The following is a 21,886-nucleotide window of genomic DNA, read 5'->3' on the forward strand; positions in this document are numbered from 1 at the left end:
CATGACATTGCCTCGTGGCTTGCAACAAATCGAGACACCATTTTAAGCTATGCGGAGCGAGACGTCTATACCGCAGACGAAACTGCATGGCGGCAAACACAGTAAAGTGCGCGTCACAGCACCTTTGTGCACAAATATGGATGGCAGCGACCGGCGCGTGCCCTTCGTAATCGGGAAGTCGAAGAAGCCGCGTTGTTTCCGGGGCTATATGCCTGTGCGTTACAGGCATAGTGGTAAAGCGTGGATGACGCGCGATTTATTCGTAGAGTGACTGAGCGAATTTGACCGCGACATGCACAAGCAAGGCAGGCGCGTGCTGCTCGTGGTCGACAACTGCTCCGCGCACCTCGTACAAGCCTCTCTGACGGCAGTGACCCTGCTTTTCCTGCCGCCCAACATAACGTCTAAAGTGCAACCGCTTGACTTGGGCATCATTCGCGCGTTTAAGAGTTATTATAGGCGCCGCGTTGTAGAGCGCTTGCTCATAGCTGTTGACCGCCCGGCAGCCAACCTGCCGCTTCGGGTGACTTTGTACTCAGCTTTGGAGATGCTGAAGGCATCGTGGATGGAGGTGACGGCTACATGCGTGCAAAACTGTTTCCGCAAGGCCGGCTTCGTTGACGTCGGACCCGATGCCAAGCCTGAAGCTCCCGAAGAGGACCAATCCGGCGGCGATTTGTGGCAGCGCGTCGTCGACTCTGACATGGGAGAGCGGGACACCTGCTGGGAGGACTTCATTACGGCCGATGATGATGCCGACACTGCGGAACCGTGCACGGACGAGGGCATAGTGAATGAAGTGCACGGCAAGAGCGATTCGGAGGAATTGGATGACGACGACGACGAAACTTTAGAGCCAGCGCCCACAAGCGTGCCTGTGGCAATTGGCTACATAGATAGCCTCAGGCAGCTTGTATATGCCAAGGGCCTTGGCGAAGAACACGCTGCCGCCTTAAATAAACTCGAGACTGTACTTATCACATCTGCGCTGTCGAAACAGACGTGCATCACGGACTTTCTCGCAAAAAAATAAATTTTTGGTTTTCACTTGCAACTTTTTTAAAGCTGTGTTTCATTTACTACGAACTTCGGGATATAACGAACGGATGCCGCGTCACGCTCAGGTTCGTTATAAGCGGGCTCGACTGTATCACCCATTCCTTTCTTTCCACCCCCACCTCACCCATGGTCGCGTGTTTACAAATTTGAGTCTTCAGTGGTAGTATTCACCCTTGGCATCCCCTCAAGTCTGTGGTAACAGAGCATGATGGTAAATTCACCCACTCGCAGAGGTGACCATACCACTGAACAATTCATCGGACCCTCCGGTGGAGATCCCACCGGGAACCGAGATTCTGGTGATGAAGACGCCGAAAGGCGTGTACCTTCGGATTCCAGACGGCCGCATCATCGCTGTGCGCCTGCCCACGACTGGCGAGATGGCCGTGGCCGGACAGTCGGGTCAGTGTTGTCGTATTTTGCTGTTTTGTGTGATCGTGCAGTCTCCATTGTTGTGACCTACTGAACCGTGACATTGTAGCTATGCCTTCAACTCAAACTTATGCCACTCACTGGTGCATAATTATTGTTTGTGTTAATTATCTGGCTCTCATATTTTTTTGGTAGTTTGAAATTCAATTTATGGTCCTTATAGCAAAGACAATTTTGTGCACTTGCACTGTTACTTTGGTTTTCTGTCTTTTTATAATGAAATGTTTTTCCTCTATACATAGAATTTCGGTGATATGAATCTCAAGCGGGAGCGAAAATATTCGTATCACCAAAAACTAACAAAATCCGTTTTCAAATCACAATATACGCACAAAACATTTATTTCCGTAGAAAGAACTCACGTGTGTCATTATGGGGCACATGCGAACGGCGCAGCTGGCTGCAACGAACGTGCGCGTCAGATCCTTGCTTGAGGCCAACTGAAAACTCGGGTGTCATTAAGCTGAAGTGCCGAAGTCCGCTCCACCATAGTCATAAGTGAACGACAGGAACGCTAAAACACTTTGTGCCTTTTAACGACTTTATTGCCTTTAATTTACCGCTGCATTAGCCACATAGCTTCAGAGCTGCATAGTTTATCGATGATCGCGTCAGTAGCGACTGAGGTTTTGTGCGCAGTGGTTGCGGTAAGCAGCATCGTTTTGAATCTGTGAGCTCTGGATATGCGTGCACTTTCTGAATGTTGTCGTAGCCATACATGATCGTGTTGACAATGACCGTCGTTTCGTGCGCAACAGTTGCGGCAAACGGTAATTTTGTTTTCAGTTCGTGGTGCGCTGGCCGTGCGCGTACTTCCGTAGCACATTGCTGTCAGCCGTTTCTTAACGGTTTCGGTACCCAGGTTTGTATCGCCCATCGCAACGCAGAAAAGTGTTCGGAACATCCGAATTTCGGCCTATTAGACGCAATGGAATTTGGGCGAGGAATTTTATGAATTCGTATCAGACCCAAATTCATATCAGCCAGGTTCGTATGACCAAGATTATACTGTAGTTAACTTATCTGTTTATACTGTTAGTAAAATTTTCTACTGCATTGCTTGAATTTAAATTCGTCTGCACTTTTTGTCCATCTTCATCAGCTATACAGAGGGTCCAGGTACGGTGTCCCGAACTTGGTATCCTTTTCTTTGTTTTCTTTTCACATAATCACGATTTGCAAAATCAAGTAAATTTGAACTCTTATCATCCATCGGTCATCCACCGTTTACCAAGCATCTTCTCACGGCAAGAGCATTTCAGCTAGTTTAGATTAAGGGTAGTTCAGTAATAACAAGCGAAGTGAATGTTCTCTTTGGTGACTCTTTAATCAGGCTCTCATCTAACTCGCTAATTCTTTGAATTAATATAGTTTTTATATTCATTAAATTCAATTGCACTCTTGCTGTATTTGTTGTATACGAGGTAGATGTACATGTGGTTTACGTAGAGACCAGTGTGATGTATCAAAGGTTGCTCAAATTTGCCCTCCCCTTAAAAAAGAAAAAAAATCTGTATGTATGTTTTCTGTTGGCAACATCATTTCGTCGAGGTGTCATTAACCCCTTCAGGGTTTTCGCCGTACATGTACGGCAGAAGCTTCCTGATACCAAAGGGTTTTCGTCGTACATGTACGGCATAGCGTTTATTTTTAAAACGAGCGCCTTTTTCGATCATTTCTTTTGTTTGGCCTGTGCTTCCACACTTCGGGAATATGTGGAATTTTTTTCATGCGCCGATGTCTCTCCGTTGTATTTTTTTTTTTTCGCTTCCCAAAACGGCGGGCCGCCTATCGCTTGCCCATCCGAGCACGTTCGCGGTGCAGCTGGTTTAAAGTGCGCGCCTTTTTTGATGATTTCTCTTGCTTGGCATGTGCCGCCACGCTTCGGGAATACGTGGAATTTTTTTCATGCGCCGATGTCTCTCCGTTGTTGCTTTTTTTATGCTTCGCAAAATGGCGCGCCGCGCGCCGGCTATCGCTTGCGCAACCGAGAGCGCCCGCGGCGCGGTTTGGTTTCAAACGCGCACCTTCTCCCATTTCTCTTGCTTGGAATGTGCTGCCACGCTTCGGGAATACGTGTAATTTTTTTTAATACGCCAATGTCTCTCCGTCCTTTTTTTTTTTTTTTCTTTCCAAAGAGGCGCGGCGGCTTGTAGTCTCGCATCAGAACGCGCGCACGCGGTCCGGTTCGTTTCGGTTTCGTCCTTCGGGTAGTTTTCGCTTGTTGCGCCCGCAAAGCTGATGGCTGTTTGGTTTCTAATCTCTTAAAGGGTGACCGCTTGTTACTCGCTCATTTATTGCACCCCGGCGCGCGATTACATCTGTTTCCGTGCGGCGCTAAATTACACAAACGGCGCCGCCGTGATTGTATTTCCCTTGGGGTCTCGGAAAAACTAACAACGTCTTGTTGGCGATAAGTCGAAGTATTACTGTAGCTTTTTCACTCGTTTTGCTTTCCGGACGGGCGCAGAACCATAGTTTTCTTCCGTGCGCTCATTGACGCAGTTCGCTTACGTTATGGAAGCGCGCGCCGGTTGCGCTGCTGCCGGTGAGTCGAGCAGCGATTCTTCCGATGCGGACTATTCCCCAATTGCCGAATCAGAATCTGATTCATTGGATTTCAGTTCGTCAGACGAGGATCTTTTGACGAGTTCAGACTCCGATGACGATCAAGGAGCGACATCTGAAACGCGTGCGCGGGCAGCCATGCTTCAAAGACTATCACACGCTGAAAAGTTTTTAGTGTTAGAGCACGAGCGTTTTTAAACGGAAACGTACTCTGGCACGCTTATTTTTGTATGTTTGTGAGCTATGTTTAACACAATGCATAATTTTTATTCATAAAAAACTGTGAAGCTTTTGGGGGGGGGGGGGGGGGATTCTGCTTGATTTTACTACGAATAAGCCATATGTATGTAACAACAAAACTGATTTTTTTGTCACTTTACGGTCACGAAAAAAAATTTTAGACAATTTTTTTCTTAAATAGAATCGTCTGAAGAATTTATTTCAGCAATAAAAAAATTACACATTTTTGGACTGGATTTCGCGAAAAAATTCGACCCTCAAAGGGTTAAGCTGAAGTGACAAGAAACGCGTTGCGCTCTTCACAGGTGAATCTGTGGGTGGTAACGCTGCCACGACAAGTGCAGGGAACAAGAAGTCCTTTGGCGTAAGTATTGCTGCAGCATTTATTTATTAGTAATATTTATTGGTAATACCTGTTATTAAAGGGACCGACAACTGATTTTCCTCGACCCAGTTCTTTACGTCGCGACCGGAAGCTCACCCTTCGTAGCGTTTGTAGCTGCAGTGGTTTATCCGAAAAGCACGTAGTTATTTTTCGATCTGAAAGGCTCCAAACACGCATGGAGGCTTGCTCCAGCAACGCTGAGAATTGATAGCGATGCCGCTAGCCCTTGTGAAAGCTGTCGTTCTGCTTTCGCAGGAGTTACTGTAACTATGCTTAACCACCTTTATTTTGAGCTTTCCAACCATTTTGGAAAATAGCAAGCTGTTACAATGAGATGTGTGGCTTTATACACCTTCGCGGTATTTGTACAGCGTTGTGTGCGCCTGCGTCCAAGGTTGCCTGCGCCTGTGTCATGGGTGGCTTGTCCCGGCGTCGTTACTCTCTCGATACACGAGCCAAGCCAAGTAATCGAAAACGTAACTGTGCATATGCACGGCCGCACCGAGTAGCAGCGCGCGTCATTTTTGAGACGAAGTGTAGGTAGCAAAACTATGTCGCTTCAAAATCTTAGTGACCTGGAAACTGCGTGCACAGTTGCATGAGCACGCTGAAAAGTTGCTCAGGACGCGCTGACGAGCATGGGATCATTACGTCACGCGAAGGCAGCGCCACTTTAATGCATACTACTAACGCAGGCCTATATGTACATTATTATGAAGTAATACCTTTTAATATAAAGAAGCGAACAACATTTCAGTACTAACAAAAAAATCGACGATCGCGTACAGCAATCAACGGTCACGTGGCCGTCTTCATCGCATCATTCATGTTTTTGCCGCCAGAGGCGCCACAGGTCATTTTTCGCAACTTTCAATTAAGAAATAAAAATATAAATCCATCTCTCACGAAAAAAACAGGGTTGGTTTGAGTCAGTGCAACGGACAATCTTTACTTCACTGGAGTCAACTCATTTCATATTTTGGGCAGTTGTCGGTCCCTTTAACATTACTTTATTAGCTTTTGTCCATATATCATCCCACTTATCAATGTCATATTTTTGTTGTGTATAGTGTGGGTGTTTTGTTAGGCACTTGGTTGTCTGTACATATTCATCATCACATTGCATTGTTCATCATCATCAGTTGTGAGGTCTTGTCATGTGAGTGGTTGATTTGCCGTGTCTTCGGGGCCTAATAATATTGCATTAACTGCTGCGTCACGCAGGGTCACAGCGATGAAGAGCACCACATGATGATGAATATGTGCGGACGACTAAGACATGCCTAAGAAATGCCCGCATTATACAGGGTGTTTTTTTTTTTTAGACAATACAGACTTTTAAAGGAGCACTGACACCAAAATTTTGCATCTTGTTTTTTCTGTTCGATGACGAATATCTCGAACTACGTGCAACTTTTGTGGTTTCTAAAAAATAGGTATGCCATGAATTGGCACGCACTACGACTTTGTAATATAAACACCTGCCCCCAATTAAATAATTGAAAAGTTGATTAACGAGTTTTTGTTAATTAGTCACAACAGTGTCATTTTAACTGCGGCAAAGTATTTCCGCCTCGACGTGGAGGTCGTGTGGAAGAACGACAGGAGCCTTACTGTCATAGGATTTTTATAAAAAATCAGCGTTGTTGTAAAAAGAATACCCTGTATATGCTATGCAATTGATTTTAGCCCTCTTACAGCCACATTACATTTTTTGTTTACCATTGGTAATCAAGAGCAGCCACATTTGGCCCTTGCTTCAATGAACACCATAGCATCATCATCATTAAAAATTAGCTGATATCTGTAGCTATGGTTGCTCCTCTGTTATAGCAAGATTAGATTTGTATTTTGAAATGCTGTCACGCACGGTTTCTCGTACTTGAAGATACAAAAATTATGTACCGGTCATGCAAGCACCTGCAAGTTCGTTTGCATATGTGAAATGCACCAGCAAAAATTCTAGGGAAAATTCCCATCTTGTACACCAGAAAACACAGTACCTTGTTTAATAGTTTTCATATACAGTGGACTCTCAGTAATTGGAAATCTCTTGAAACGGAACTGCTGCTTAAATGAAACAACTGCCCCTAATATGTTTGGTTTCGTACGTGGCTTCGGCACCCTTGTCCATCTCTCAGTAAATGGAACTTCCGTTAAGGGGAGGACATGGCAATGAAAACTATCTTTGTTATTTATGGAGATAAAGTGATGAAATTTGGCATGCAGATGTGATATGTTGGGCTGATATCATAACTGAAATCGGTTTTGAGCTACCTTTTGTAGTTTTTGATTTACAACACTCGATAGACTCTCCCTGTCATCCCAAAATTAATTAATTAATTAGACATAAGTTAATCAAGATTTTTGCATAAGGATATTCACAAGGACCCATACTGTGCCGTAATGCTATTGGTTTATTTTTTTAATGTTGAAATGAGCACACACAAAATTTTTTGAAATTTCTTGTACATATTGTCTTATTAACAACTTTTACAAAAAGCCAATTATAAAAATCTGTATGACGTGCAGACAAATATGGACAGCTTTACGGCACTCACCAATGTCTCAGGATCTAAGCACAGAAAACGGAATGGTTATATCTTTATTTGTTGTGAAATGGCACAGGGATGACTGACAGCATCTGTTCAAAAAATGAAAGCTGAGAAAATGGAGCTAAAAGCTAAAAAAAAATGGACTCGGAAGGAAGCTCGTTTTATTTTTCATTGGAGAAATGCAGCTTTGCGGCTATCTTGAGCTCTATCTGTCCTCTTTATGATGACACCAATATGGTGGCACTGTGCCAAGGGAAAACTTCAGATTTGCATTTTCTAAAGCCCAATTTTCTCATAGTTTTTGATGACAGCACACTAGTAAAATGCTTTTTTTTTTTTTTTCAATTTCTACTGCTTATTTTGGTCTAATATTTCACCATGACTTAAAACATGGTCTCAGGATTGCAGAAAAAAATCAATTGAAAAATTGAACAATTTGACCAAATTTACCATTCCCATTGCCACGTCCCCCCTTAAATGGAACATATTTTCCTGGTCTCCTTCATGTTCCGTTTAATGAGAGTCTACTATTGAAGAGTCATTTTTACGATTGAGGTTGAACAGTGTTCACATGTTAACTTTCATTCCAGCATTGAAAGCACTATTGGAACATTTGAACAAATAGGCAGAGTGTTCGCAGGCACAGAACTCTTCAGGCGGTGCTAGCTATTGTTCTGTAGCCGGCAAAGGCTGGTTCCCCAACATCCCTTTCCCACCATACTACGTAAGTTCTGATTTTTTCGTTACAATGTGCCTTGTGGACATGGTATCGTGAAAATTTTCATGCTTTTGCACCAAATTCCTGTGTTTGTTTCATCAAGATATTTGTAAAGCACAGTAAATCCTCATTAATTAAAAGCCACCAGGACCACAAAAGATTGAATAGAGCGGGTTTTCGAATTGTTGGAACATACGAAAAAGGTGAAAATTTTTTCGCGAGAATGCACTGCCTGTGACTGACCAACTCTGGATCACCGGAAGTAATCGGAGATGCTTTTTTGATGCTTCGGTACTTCGCGGCTTTGAGGGTTGTGTCTCCATCTGGCTGACTAGCGTACTTACTTGCATAGTGATTGCAACCTTATAACAATCGCACACCTGAATTTTGGCATCAAAATTTGATCACACCCCTAAATTTGGCATCAAAAACGAGCATCGGTTTGCAGCTGTTTACGATAAAAAGGTAATCCAACAAAGGATGGGCCGATCAACAAACGTTTCCGAAGTAAGCCTAGCAGACGTGCGCTCTGCTGAAAGCGTCGGTGCACAAGTTGTCAGAGCAGCATCCAACGAGGAGTCCACGTTCGTCGGAAGTTTTGTTATTATTATTTTTATTTTTCCCTGGAACTACGGGTGAAGGTTCACATCACAACGCACTGTGTTTCATTGAAGCAACACAACGTGTTGTGGCATTTCCTCAAACAGTTGGGAAAGGAACCACCCTAGTGCTTCTCTTGTGAATGCTTCATCTAATTAACTTAGCTATAATGGAAATGGATGTACAGGGTTCGTCAAAAGTTCCGCCACGCTGTCATCGGAATACATGGGACAGCGACCTGGGAGCTTTTGACGGACCCCGTACATGCTAAGCATTTGCTTTTGTCACTTTTTTTTTCTTTCTATTTTAAGTCTGCGTCCACATTTTGTGTTTCAATAAACTCACTCCATTATCGAGCATCCTGCCATTGTCATGGTTATTTTTAGTTTTACTCACACCTTGCATGTTGCAACTGCTGATGTTTATGTAATACAGTAGACTCTCAATAAATGGAAATCTCTTAAACAGAATTGTTGGATAAATGGAACATCTGCCTCTAATACGATCGGTGTCATACTTGAATTCCTCATCCCTGTTCATCTCTCAGTAAGTAGAACTTCTTTTAAATGGAACTTATTTAGTGTGGAGCATTCCTTAGCGAACCGAAGGCACTTTGACCGTTTATGTCTACCTATCTATGCATCTATCTAGCCGCCTACGCATGGCTGCAGTCGTGGATGACCCCTTTCTGTAGTATATACCAAAATTGGTACCGGAGGACATGAGTGTATGAAAACATGACTTGCACGTCATGACGACTTACATGACTTGCTTGTCGCGTACATCATAAAACCCTTTCCCCCAGTCACGTGTGGCACATAACCGCATTACACAGCCCGTGGTATATGGGTATGCGCCACAGGAGACTCACAGTCTATCTCCAATCAGGGACAGCGGGAATAGATGTTGGAAATCTTAACGCGATAGCATTAAGGAGCTCGTGTTGTAGGAGATCCACCCCCGGCATTGATGGTGTTGCCGATTAACGAAAAGTATCGATGGAGGAAAGACGTAAAACTCGCGGATCGAGCTGGAATCGAACCCAGGCATTCCTCATGACAGACAAGTATTCTACCACAGAGCCACGCCAGTGCATCGAACTGCTTCGGAAAAAGACCCTATGAACGCGCCATGTTGGGGCAACGGCAATTGTGGTTGCAGTGTTGACTATCCACTTCTACAACAACGTAAAATGTAATAAACATTTACTCCGCGAGCCATGGTCAAGCGTTGCTCGAATACGCCAACGACCACTACTTATGATATCCACATCATCATACCATAGTATGCACTTCATTGCGATAAAGCTGACATCTGTGCTTAAACATGAATTCCGACATTACGTTGTGCCATGAGCTACCTTTTATGCACCAGTGTAGTCGACATGCCTGGCAAGCCCACGATATGAGCACAACTTAATTTATGCAGTGACACCAGTTCACCTCGTAACTCTTGACACACAGCGAAAAATTCAGCATGGGCTGTTGCTCGCTGACTGCTTCTCATGAAATCGATTCCCACAATGCATGGGATCTGAAAGAATTTTTTTTCTGGTCCCTTCTGGTTCTGTTTAACGAGAGTCTACTGTAATCGTAGTTACTTGCAATGTGTACATGATTTTGTAGCACTTCTTTCGATTTATATGTACACCCTCCTTGCCATGACGTCTTCTGGTATCGGCAGTGTTGTTAAGCTAAATTAATCATTTCATGTACGGGAAACTTGTTTTGGTCGATTGTTCATTGCACGACTGAGCTTGGAGTGCTCTCCGCAACCCGTTTCTTCCGCGCAGATCATTCAGCCGTCGCTGCAGTGCGGGGGCCGGGTCCAACTGTCGGCCGATGCGGAGCGTCAGATTGGCAAGGGTCCACCCGAGGTGATCAACCTCGATGATGACAGCGACCTGCCGGACGAGAGCAGCGACGACGACGACGCGCGGAAAAATGGCGCCATTGTTCCCGTGTCGGCGACGGTCATTGAGAAGCCCAAGGAAGGAAACAGCGGCGCAACCAAGCCAGTCCCGGTGTGACGATGGCATCAACGCTAAGAAGCAACGCCGCTTCGTCGCGGATCTCTCGTCTGCCTGTGTGTGCGCGTTCGTGTGGCTGAGAAGACCGCCGAGTCATCGTCAACTGTCCTCCGCGATTGACGGTGCGGCGTCAGCACGCTGAAAACCAGGAGAGAAAAAAAAGTGTGTTCCTCGGACATATGTGTTCCCCGAAAGAACAGCGGCCTTTATTCCAGCACTGGGTGCATAATGGAGCGAGGGAACAGCAGCACCGCTAAAGAAGAGCATTCCAAAAATACAAAACAAAAAAAAAAGAAAATGAAATGAGAGATGCGCGACACCTTCTACACCTCAGTGGATTTTCGTTCCCCTGCTTCGCTCTCCAAAGTGGCCACTATTAAGTCTGGATTTAAAATTTTTTTTTCCCCCGGAGTGTTCCAATTACGTGAACCAGAAAAGAATGAACTCGACGCGCGCAGAACTCCATGGACAGCTGCTATGTGTGCATGTGTGCGTGCCTGTGTGTGTGTGTGTCGCACCGAAAGAAGAAAACGAGGTGCGTGTTAGAAAATTTGAAATTTATTTATTTAAAGAGATTGTAAACAAAAAAAATGAACTGCCGGAGCAGCGCCGCGAATTCCAGACTCGCCGAGCTGCGACGACGAGTGTGGACGAAGGAGCATCGGCGCGGGGTTTCGTTTTTTTTCAGGAAACCAGAAGAGGAGGGGTTTTCTTTTTTTTCTGCCAATCCAGTATTTAAAAGACCTTTTTTTTGTCTCGATTTTCTTTCCGTTCCATTTGGCGTAGAAATCGCGAGGTGCGTGTGTGTTGCGCGCAGGTCTTGGCGCATCGTTCAATCTAGTACAGTCCTCTCTCCGCTGTCGCATCTCTCTATTTCCTCCACTTCAACTTTTACTTTCCGGTGGCGTCGCATTCTGTACAGAAGCATTTCCGACGCCTACATTCCTGGTCTCAACACCTCAACTCCCTCAACCTTTCCTCGATGTGGTGCAAGCAACAGACAGTTTGACATTTCTTGCCTCGACCTCCCACGTCATCGAGTCCTCTGCAAGTGTGTGCGTGCGTGTCTATTGTTTCCCGTGACTTCCGCATTAAACTTTATCATTTCAGTGCATCTAGCCAAGGGAGATAAAAATGAAGGATGTTTCCTGAATGCTTTGTTGTTGCCTTCTTAAGGCGAAAGCCCTGTATGTCTCACATGTCAAAGATTCCGACACCGACAACACGAACAGCACGAAAATGTACTGCATTAAACTGGAAGGTTGGACAAGATGGTACGAATTCAGATGAGGGACGGGTCGAAACAGCAGAGCTCCTATCCTGTTTTTATTTTCAACCCGTTCCTTGTCATTATGCGCTGTTTTCATCATGAATGGGTACCAAAGTAACGTCACATGACGTCGCAGATTGCAGAAATAAGTGACGTCACGTCATGATGCGGTAGTGGTGGCGATGTTGCCACAGGTGGGTTTAGTCTGGCAGACTTGGCCAGCAATTGCTCCGCCTGAGCGACTCTTTCCATGCAGCATGCCTCGCCATGTATCAGTTAAGCCGGTCTCTCACATAAAACGTAAAGATGCCATGACGTCATTGCATGACATCATCACCTGCTCAAAGGTGGCTGATCCCCGAAGTAGTGCAACTCCACGCAAGGTGCAGAAAGCTTCGGGAAAGTGGGGGTGAGAGAATTGGTGCAGTCAACTTGGAATGTCAAAGCATGTCAAAGCGATTTAATGGCGCTGAGACTCCCAACTGGGGCTGCAGAAATAGTGTCTTTTACTCTCCTCAACCTCTCTCAAGTTATCAAGTCTCCTGAGAGCAAAGGCTTTTGCCTGTGCCTTCCGTAGCATTAGTGAAAGGGACTAACGTTTCGTTGTACATTGACATCACAGTCCTCATTTCTTGACTGGGTTCGATTGGCAGCAACGAACTACACTCAGCACCAGTCAGGCGATCGACCTGCTAGACGTGGTGTAACGCATGCCTTTGATCGTTAACTTCTTTCTCAAATTACAATGTGAGCTTAGTTACTGCTGAAGTGCAAACCCATGAAGGCACATCAGTTTTCCAGCCTGCCATCTAGTCATTGGCACTTTAGTCGAAACAGCCTAGTATTGATAAGACTGATCCTCCATCCTTCCAAATTATAGTCCATAAAAAATGGGGTTATTAGCAAATATCACATGAGTTATGAAGCGTGTCATTGCTATGAACGTGACAGGAAAATTTTTGTTTTAAAAGGATACTATGGAAAGCGAAATCATTTTATACTGGTCATGTATTCTTCCAAAACTGCTTTTTTTGAATTTTTGTGCTATGCCTGAATTCATGTGTCACATGTTTTACTGATGTGTAAACATTAAGGGCGAGCATCAAGCCAGCCGGGCGTCGAGCAGGCGTCGAGCAGCCAAAATTCTGGCAAGTGCTAGTTTGTGTCGCATGGCTACCACCGATAATGTGGCTTCCTTGCTTGGCTGATTCGTTGTCGTCTTGCCTTCATTACATGTGATATCACTATACTCATGGACAACTTTTCTTGGCAATGAAGCGAAAGCTACGGGGGGTGGAGCTTCTGCACATGTAGTCCTACGCGAAGTCACCTTTTGGCGCACACTTAGAACAACAGTGGAAAGTGATGGCTGCACGGCATAAGCATTGTATAGCACTTGATTTGTCTGCTTAGACAGCCATTCGTAGGTGAAATTCGTTGCAAGCTTTTTAGGCAAGTGTACAAAAGAACCAGAATGAGACGGACACTCACCTTAAGGCGCAGATGCCACTTAACATTTGAGTTACCCGTGAAAGGCGCGACTTTCTCACGCGTGCGAAAAGACCGAAATGACGTCTAAGTGCAAACAAATACAATTATCTCACCGGTGCATGCTGCGTCCTGTCTCTGAGCCTCCTGTACAAACTAAAGGAGTTTTCTTTCATTTCTCATGTAGAAAACATGGACCCAATTGCCGGACTACATTCGTTAGCGGCAGTGTTCGCGAAATTCGGCTCTGTAGCCTCCGCTTCATTGCGAAGAACAGTTGTCTGTGAGTATAGGGCAGTGGCATTGTCACTTATGACATAACCAAGTGGACACACCAGCTGCACGACTCACAGCACTCCTCACAAGCGATGCAAGCTCTGGAAGGGCTTTGCTTGCCGCTGCTGCTAAACAAGCTGCTCGGGCAGATGCTTGGCAACGCCAGAATGCACACGTTCATGCCGCCAAAGTAGTAAGTCATTACCACATTTTGAATATACATGTGTTTCGTTCTGAAAGACATTTCACTGTTGATCAGTCGCCTGAATGTGAGTGGCAGTTTACAGTGGATCTGTTGTCTTGCAGTGTAAGCTAAAGGTTGCCTGTTGAAGGGACCAACAACTGGCCAGAACATGTGATTAGATCCTGGTAGAAATGAAAAGACCATGAACTATAGTGACAAATTCGAGCATCCTTTTTCTGATCCGAGTAGGATTTATATTTTTAAATCGCGTTTAAGAGTAACAAAAAACCATTATGTTGCGCAGCCTAGTGGATAAGCCTTGAAGCTGGATTTTGGGGTCGTTCATCTCGCTGTACGTAGTCTGATGCTTTCATATGCATCGTAATAAGCGCTCAAAATTAGTGTGTGTACATTATTATCCATCCCCGCTCATTCTGGGCTGCTTACGAGGTAAAAGGAGTTGCACACTGAGAAGCGGCACTGCCTTCACGGCAACTAGTGAAACATGGCAAGCCCCGGTGTACGCGCGAGGAGTGCACGTTTGTGCAGCGAACTGCCACGCACAAGCACGAACCGCTCTCGCGCTCACCTCCCACTGTTTGCAGAAAGTGTTGTGTATACGACATCGTAGTCGACGCACATCAGAGAATGTAATTAGTATAAATGTTTCACAGCATTTTCTGCATTACCATTCTGTTATTAGACACTGACCAGTAAACTTTCCGTTGCACTAAGGAAAAATGGTACCATAAAAAGTGGTTGTCAGTCCCTCTAACTTGCTGCACAACGTAATAGGGTGCTAAAAGGGCTGTTGTGTCATTCGCATTGATCCTAGGACACTTAGCTTAGTTCAGTGGTTTCAATTCAATCTACAGTTTTGGGGGCCATAAGTGAGCTCCCTTTCTACGGTGTTGATTTAAAGATATCCATGGTCTTCATTTGAGCCTGCATGTCTGACCATTGTTGCCATCCTGATGATGGACGTATTTCAACTCAAACGTAACTCGAACATTGAAGCTCAGGTGAAAGGCTGTGGTTGGTTTGAGTTGAGCATCAAATGAATTCTGGCCACCTCGTGCAACCCAGCATTGTCATAGGCTCTGTGGAAGGTGATCACTCGTCACTGCGATGATGACTTTGATCTTGGACCATCACTTCCACGAACACATTCGCTCTTGTAACGCATTTCGTTCGACTAAAACTGTGCGTATTGCCATCTAAAGGGCAACAGTGTTCGTTATACTGTGGTCAGACATGATGTTAAAGGGTCCCTGCAACACTTTTGCAGTGCAGTCTGAAAATGCTGCCAATAGGTAGTCGAGGCTCCTGAGAACATGTGAGCCAAACATTATAGCGCAGCACGCAGCCTGGAAATTTACAATTAATTCTCAAAGTCTGCTTGGAATTGCTCGCTGTTCTCTCAACGCGATGTGATAAGCCCGAACGACTGTGCCGTAAACCCAAATTCCACGGCCATTGGCTGATTTGAGCATCGTGAGCTGCATGGTTACCATGGCCGGCGCAGGGTGCCACCGCGTGCCTGCGATCACACTGAAAGTAAGCTGCTCGTTCAAAGAAAAAAAAAAAGTGTGAAAGGTTGTGATGCGCGCCGACGAATGCACGTAGCTTCTTGCCCCCTTGTCATCGCACCCCCCCCCTCCCCTGCGTAGCTTTCAGCTCACTCGTTGGTACGAAAGGAGAGAGAAAGCGCTTAAAACATGCGTAAAATCCCTGTAACTACACTCGTACTTGATGGATTCTAAAAATTTGTGCGGCAGTCGATTCGCGAGGCAATAAACTCCTTTAATGAAGCCATTTGATGATCACATCGAAAATTGTTGCAGGGCCCCTTTAAGAGCAGTGTCATTTTTTCTTCACCGGTTCACATGAAATGTGCTGACACAACATATCTGTAGTTGCTTTTGTGCCATAAAACCTGATTTAACTGACATGAAATGTTGCAAAAGTAAAACCATCCCCTTAAGTGATCCTTACAACATTGTTTGGTTTGTTTGTGTTCGATCTCTATAGCTAGACCAAGGAATAAATAAAAAAGTGTACCAACGTCTTTAATGAAAGTTTGTAAAAGTGAAAAGAAAGCGCAGAACTGCCTGACTTCAAACAAAGCCAGTTGGTGATGGGGAGTTGTGATAACAGTCACAGGAAAGTCACTACAGAGACAAAGTTACTTTGTCCGCACATAAGCGCGCACAATCTTGACGTCTTCGAGCGGGTGGTCGTTGTTGTCGGTGGGGACCCGTCCCATGCGATGAACCACAGTCATGCCCGAGTGCACTCGACCGAAGACTGCGTGCTTGCCGTCCAGCCACTGCGTCGGGCTCAGGGTTATGAAGAACTGGCTGCCGTTTGTGTCTGGACCGGAATTGGCCATCGACAGCACTCCGGCTCCTGATCGGAAGCAGTATCAAGAAACCAATTCAGTGTTACTAATACTGTTCTTGGACAACGAAATTATGAAACAAACATGGTGACAGTACTAAGGGATAGAAACCAGGGAAGTGAAGGGAAAACTAGACAATAGAGACCAACAGATGGCCGTCTAGTTCTTTCTTCGGTTTCTATGGTTCCATACCTCTTGCTAGCATTACCAGCTTTCCCAAAAAGCTGCTCCTAGGAACAGAGCCAGCAAATTAAACCCACCTGTGTGCTTCAAGTCCGGATGTATCTCGTCGTCAAACGTCTTGCCATAGATGGACGCACCGCCTCTACCTGAAATCAAATTAAAATGGCGTTTTTTTTTTCTTAACGTTGTAATGCATGCAATAATACGTTTTAATGCAATTAAAATATTAAAATACTCAGAGAGAGGAGGAAGAAAATGAGAGGCAGGACGGTTAACCAGAACGATTATGTGGTTTGCTACCCTACATTGCTGGGTAGGGGATAAGGACTAGAAATATTAGAAGACGTGTATAAACAAAGACTGTACATATAATTACTGTTATTCACAGCACAGGATGAAGTTGCGGAGAATTCCTAAAGTGGAGGGACATAGGGACACGACGCCTGGCGGCGCAAAAATGTTCGGCTAAAGAAAAACTCTAGCGGCACATGACATCGGAGTAACTTCGGTTAGCGCCGGAAGGATGACACTTCGGATAGTTGGCACGTTTCCATGATGAACTGAAGGTAAGACGAAAGCAACCAGAGGACTACACGCGACATACTGAGCGCTTGGTGGCGGCTTTTCGAACTTTGTTGTTTCGCGTTTTTATTTCGCCGGCAAGGGCCCAAGCGAGCGTGCACGGTAAACACGGACGCTACCTGTAGCCGTGGGGTCACCGCCTTGAATCATGAAGTCCGGTATGATCCTGTGGAACTTGACGTTGTTGTAGTACCCGCGGCGAGCCAGTTCGGCGAAGTTCCGGCACGTGTTTGGGGCGTGCTTCCAGTAAAGCTCTATGGTTATGTCGCCCATGCTGCAAGTAAACGAGAGCACGGCGCAACCGGCATCACCGTCATGCGTTCCAAACAAGGTAAGTAGCCTTTCAAATAAGATGCAAATGCTCACAACGTACGGGCATGATCATCAAGTTTTCATATGCATCGAATCAGCGCTACAGTTTGAGCAATGGGCAGAAAACTTACGTTGTTTCTAGAGTGACATACGGAGGCTGCCATGATTTATCCGGGATGCCCGTCATTTTTGCGCTTTTCGATCGGATTTGGCTTTGGATTATCTTGGATTTGCGCGGCCGTGTTGGCGTTCTGGCGCGAGTTTTGAAAAGTTCAATTTTACCAAAGTAAGTGATCCGGAGATTATGCATGTAATCATAGGCGTGCGCAGGGGGGGGGGCAAGGGGGGCGAGAAGGGGGGGCGCAAAGTCAGCCCTATACATTGTAGGGGGGGCGAGAAGAGGGGCGCAAAGGCAGCCGCATACATTGACATAATAGGGAGGGGGGGCGCTGCGACGAACCTTCGCCCCCCCTGAAGGGGAACCCTGCGCACGCTTATGCATGTAATAGAGGATTGCGAATCTGGAATCGAGCAGCTACGCCTACTGTTAGTAGTGTACGTGCGTGCCTGACAACAAACACTGCGCCATTTTCCTGGCAATAGTGCCGTTCTTTTTCTTCTTACTTTCTTGTACACTTCTTTTTTTGTGTGCACCACGTTTCATTTCCACGACGAATATCCAATCGACGTCGGCCTGTTTCTTTATATTGGCAGATTGGAATGATGACACACGCTTATAACAACAAAGTTATTGTATTTGTCCACAAAACAAGATAACACTTAAAGTTCCTCATGGCGCCGCGAAGAGCCGACTTCAAAAGGTCAGAAACAGGGGTGTGATATTTTTCATGCAGTCCTCTGCGAGCACTCAAGCTAGATCTGTCTACCCACGGGCGAAGTTTTTCACTCCCTTCGACGTGTCTTGCGCTGTGCAAGCTTTGACTTGTGTGAGTGACTCAAATCACCGGCAACTGACACGGGTCACAGCTTGATGAACAACCGACCATGCGACTAGAGGTGTCACACAATGTTGCGAAGTTCCGAGAACGGTAGAAGAAAAAAAGAATGCCTCAATGGGAAAAATGCAACTGAAGAGAGAAAAAAAATGGCTTGACAAAACGAAGGCTTGGCGCGAGGAAACTGCCGGTAACACAGCCTCGATCACAGATGATCTGCCCCTGTCCTGATGTCTTTGCCTGCCGCGAGTGCGTCCAGGATTCGGCCAAGCGAGAACGTCCCGTTGATAGACGCCTCGCCGGCGTAGAAACCTCGATCCTTGGACGTCGGCGGCACCTTGACGTCTTTTGAAGTGGAGGTCGGCGACGGCGCTCGCTCTTCGAGACGGGCCGCTGACGTCGGCAGCGACTCCGGCGGCTGCTCGGACCCCTGCTGCGACTGCAGTAGCGTTTCGTTTGGCGCGAACTGGATGAACTCCACGCAGGGCGACGAGTGGTTGTGGTTCCTGGCGTCTTTAGCCTGCGTCTCCACAAACGTAACGGCCGCGCCGACGACGCTGACGACCAGGAACGCTCCCAGGACCACGAAGACGCTGATGATGGTCTTCGCCGAAACGTCTCCGGATCCGGCCGTCGATCCAGTGGCCGCCGCTGCGGATCTTGTCGCGGCTGCTGCCTTGAATACGGCCGCCGCCTTGCGGGAAGCCCAGGAACTAGACGCGGTGGCGGCTGAGGATGGGTTTGTGCCGGGCAGGGCGTCCAGAGAAGCCATCTCGATCACCCCCAGATGCATGTTGGGCAAGCACGTACGCCGGCCGGGTTTCGGGTGCAATTTTGCGCTCGACTACGATCGGATGATGGGATGCGCGCTTATAGCGGATATCTTTTGGGGAAGACTTACACCGCCGAGGAATGTGGCAGAGCGCGCCCGCCGGCCACAACACGGACCGTGGCTCGCCCCTGGGACGTTGCGCCCGGCGCGCGCATGGTTTCGTTTTCTTCTTCGCCTCCACCTTGCCATCTTGTCGTTGTTCCCTCTCATGTGGCTCATACCCACACTGGAGGATTGGCCAAGAATTGATTATATGAATATTTTTAAGTATTTCGAGTATTATAATGATAAACAGAAAAGAAAAGCAAACGCAAAAAGAGTGCAATAATTGTTTATACGTACATTCAGATCAGACACTTTAATCGTTATGCATAATATGAATTAGAATAATGAAATAAAAATAGCCCAACTATGCTGTTTTTCTACTTTTCCAAATTGTTTTTTTTTTTCATATACTTCGCTTCATTATTATATTCGTACTTTCCTATTCATCTATTCTTATTTTCAATTTTTGTTTCGTTTTTACTTATTTCATCTAAATAGACAATATCTAACTTAGAATTTAAGGATTTTCTTTTAAAACTACCCGGTTCTTGGCCGATCCCACAGCATTGGTGTGGGCCATGGTTTCTAGGTCCTACTCTACTCTACTATATTCTTGTGGGCCCATTCTGGCTCGTCTGAGTCTTTATAAATGGTGCAGTTGTTCATAGCCATCCAGTAAGAGCAAACCCATGCAGTGATGTATGCAGATGCCTCATCAAACGCGAAAAGTACCTGCCTCGACACGAGTGGTGCAAAAAATTATCATGCGATGACGTCACCCCATGACATCTTGACGTCAAAGGTCGCCAAATTTTTGTGACATCATCATATGGCTTCGCCACTTGGTCAAAGGTGGGTCGGTCACGAAGGCACTGCAAAGCCATATAAGGTGCAGAAAGTTTCCCAACTCCTCCAATCTCGGAGGCAGTGCAAAACCACGTTGGGTGCGGAAAACTTTCGGGCGGGATCAATATAGTTGACTGAGACGAAAAAGAAGATGGCTCTTGCTTTCTAGTCATCTTATGGAAATGCGTAAGGAACTGTGCGACTTTTTCCAGTGGAGGCACATCAAAAAAAAAAAAAAAAAGTGTGGACTGCACAGGCAAGTGTGATCAAGTATCATTTTGTGCTCTGTGTTCCATGACAAAGAAATTTCGGGAGGTGCACAAGCCTGGGGTGCCACCCCTTGGCTACGCCACTGGGTAAACCAGCCAGCCGACAAAATTAAAGACCATTTGCCATATCGGTGTAAATGTAAAGTAAAATATATACGGTACGTATTAGTTCATTCAATCGAGACGCATGTCCAAGTTAGAAAAAGAAACAAAGAATCAGTAAACAACTGAGTCATTGAATTAAGATTGAACGAAGACAATGTTGCATCCATGTCACACCCCATCTCCCCATTGACATCACTTCCCACTCCCGTCACGACTTCCGGGTCATACTTTCATAATGCCACAAAACCAGATGTTTACATAACTTTTGGATATACACTTCTAGTTGGAGTGGCAGTCACATTTGGTCAGAAATTATCAACATGCATCGTACACCGTTGCAGAAAGTAGACAAAAGATCTAGGCCTATGAAGGCACTGTCTTTAGTAAAGGATTAATTCACAGAATGTTGCAACATGGCAACTGACTTGCAGAGTTGCGTAGAAAATGCTTTCGTGAACATCTGAGCCAGTATGGTTAGGCCTTTAGAGAAAGGCCTAACCATACTGCTTCAAAAAAAGATTAATATTGTGTCTAACAAAGAAAAACGAGCCCTTAAAAGTCATCTTCTTTTCTTCATTGAGAAAAATATGCAGCATATGGGGCAGGGAATGGGATGAGACAGGCCTAGTTCACCTCCAAGGTTCAGTTAAGGGCCCACCGGTGGCTCAGGATGCCCCAAGAGATGAATGTGTACCAGAAAGTACCATAGGAATCCATCAACCACTCCTCTAGTGTCATAAAGTCTGCAAGAGGTAGGAAGCTGAGCAAGACCGTTGTGCACAGCTATGTAGACTCCCACGCAGTCCCACCTATAGACTATTTACCCTGCAGACTATGCAGACTTCCACGCAGGGAGCTGGCGTAGGCTAGATCCCTCTCACTCGCAGTGGCGAGAGCTCGTTCAAGAGATGCTGTGCATGCTTTCCTTTGCCTTTCTGAAAACTTGCACACACACATAATGTCCACTGGGTGGATTTATTCCAGCTACTACTTAGCAGTGTTTCTAGCCAAGGCCAAAGAAACTTCTCGAGTTTCTTCGCTGTCCATACCATACAGCTTCACAATAATACACCAGAGGAAAATTTGCCGCTAGTGTCTATGGGATTTGCAACGCATGGCGCTTCAGGCAGCATATGAATGATGGGTAAATACATGGATCTGTCCAAGTTTCATTCTTTCGGGCATGTGTGGCTTTTTGACTTTGAAAACTGGTACTAATTATTAAAAAAATGTTCAGCAGTCCCACTTCACCACTTTGACACCTTTAGGTTCACCGATTCAAATCAGCTTGCGGCTAGCGAGATTCACAACGAGCCATTCTTTAATGCAAAGATAAATGCCTAAAGCAATGTTTTCAGGCCAAACCACAACAATAAACAAAGCTGCAAGTGCAAAGAGTGGGCAAATCTATCTACTACCCATCATTTCCTTGGTGGCTGAAGGATTGAAGCGCCACAGTTCCCTCTAGTAAATATTTAAAGAAACTCTATGATCCATACATTGTATCGGTATTACAAAAAGCAGGGGCAGGGAAATCCTGACTTGGAAGCG

The 21,886-nt window shown here is 45.7% G+C and overlaps 2 protein-coding genes and 1 pseudogene across 2 annotated transcripts; 2 read left to right on the plus strand and 1 right to left on the minus strand.

The window, feature by feature from the left end:
* Positions 1-11,720, plus strand: part of LOC119406302 (helicase ARIP4-like) — a 55,327-nt pseudogene extending 43,607 nt beyond the window's left edge.
* Positions 136-1,149, plus strand: LOC119407316 (tigger transposable element-derived protein 6-like). Its single transcript, XM_037674232.2, has one exon. The coding sequence runs from the start codon at positions 293-295 to the stop codon at positions 1,031-1,033; it is 741 nt and encodes a 246-aa protein (XP_037530160.1). The 5' UTR covers positions 136-292; the 3' UTR covers positions 1,034-1,149.
* Positions 11,721-15,888: 4,168 nt separating the features above from the next.
* On the minus strand, positions 15,889-17,558 carry LOC119407317 (peptidyl-prolyl cis-trans isomerase-like 1). The gene is made up of 4 exons (XM_037674233.2): positions 17,414-17,558; positions 17,090-17,244; positions 16,466-16,534; positions 15,889-16,213 (listed from the first exon to the last, which is right to left on the minus strand). The coding sequence occupies exons 1-4, from the start codon at positions 17,467-17,469 to the stop codon at positions 15,990-15,992; spliced, it is 504 nt and encodes a 167-aa protein (XP_037530161.1). The 5' UTR covers positions 17,470-17,558; the 3' UTR covers positions 15,889-15,989.
* Positions 17,559-21,886: the final 4,328 nt, after the last annotated feature.

This window comes from Rhipicephalus sanguineus, chromosome 10 (assembly GCF_013339695.2).
Source record: "Rhipicephalus sanguineus isolate Rsan-2018 chromosome 10, BIME_Rsan_1.4, whole genome shotgun sequence".
Lineage (NCBI taxonomy): Eukaryota > Metazoa > Arthropoda > Arachnida > Ixodida > Ixodidae > Rhipicephalus > Rhipicephalus sanguineus.

Bases quoted from the DNA above. Each gene is read 5' to 3' on its own strand.
- LOC119407316 (XM_037674232.2), top strand. From the start codon at position 293: ATGCACAAGCAAGGCAGGCGCGTGCTGCTCGTGGTCGACAACTGCTCC.
- LOC119407317 (XM_037674233.2), bottom strand. From the start codon at position 17,469: ATGACGGGCATCCCGGATAAATCATGGCAGCCTCCGTATGTCACTCTA. The intron at 17,245-17,413 runs GTAAGTTTTCTG...GTTTACTTGCAG, and splicing joins TATGTCACTCTAGAAACAAC to CATGGGCGACATAACCATAG. The intron at 16,214-16,465 runs GTGGGTTTAATT...GCTTCCGATCAG, and splicing joins TCCGGACTTGAAGCACACAG to GAGCCGGAGTGCTGTCGATG.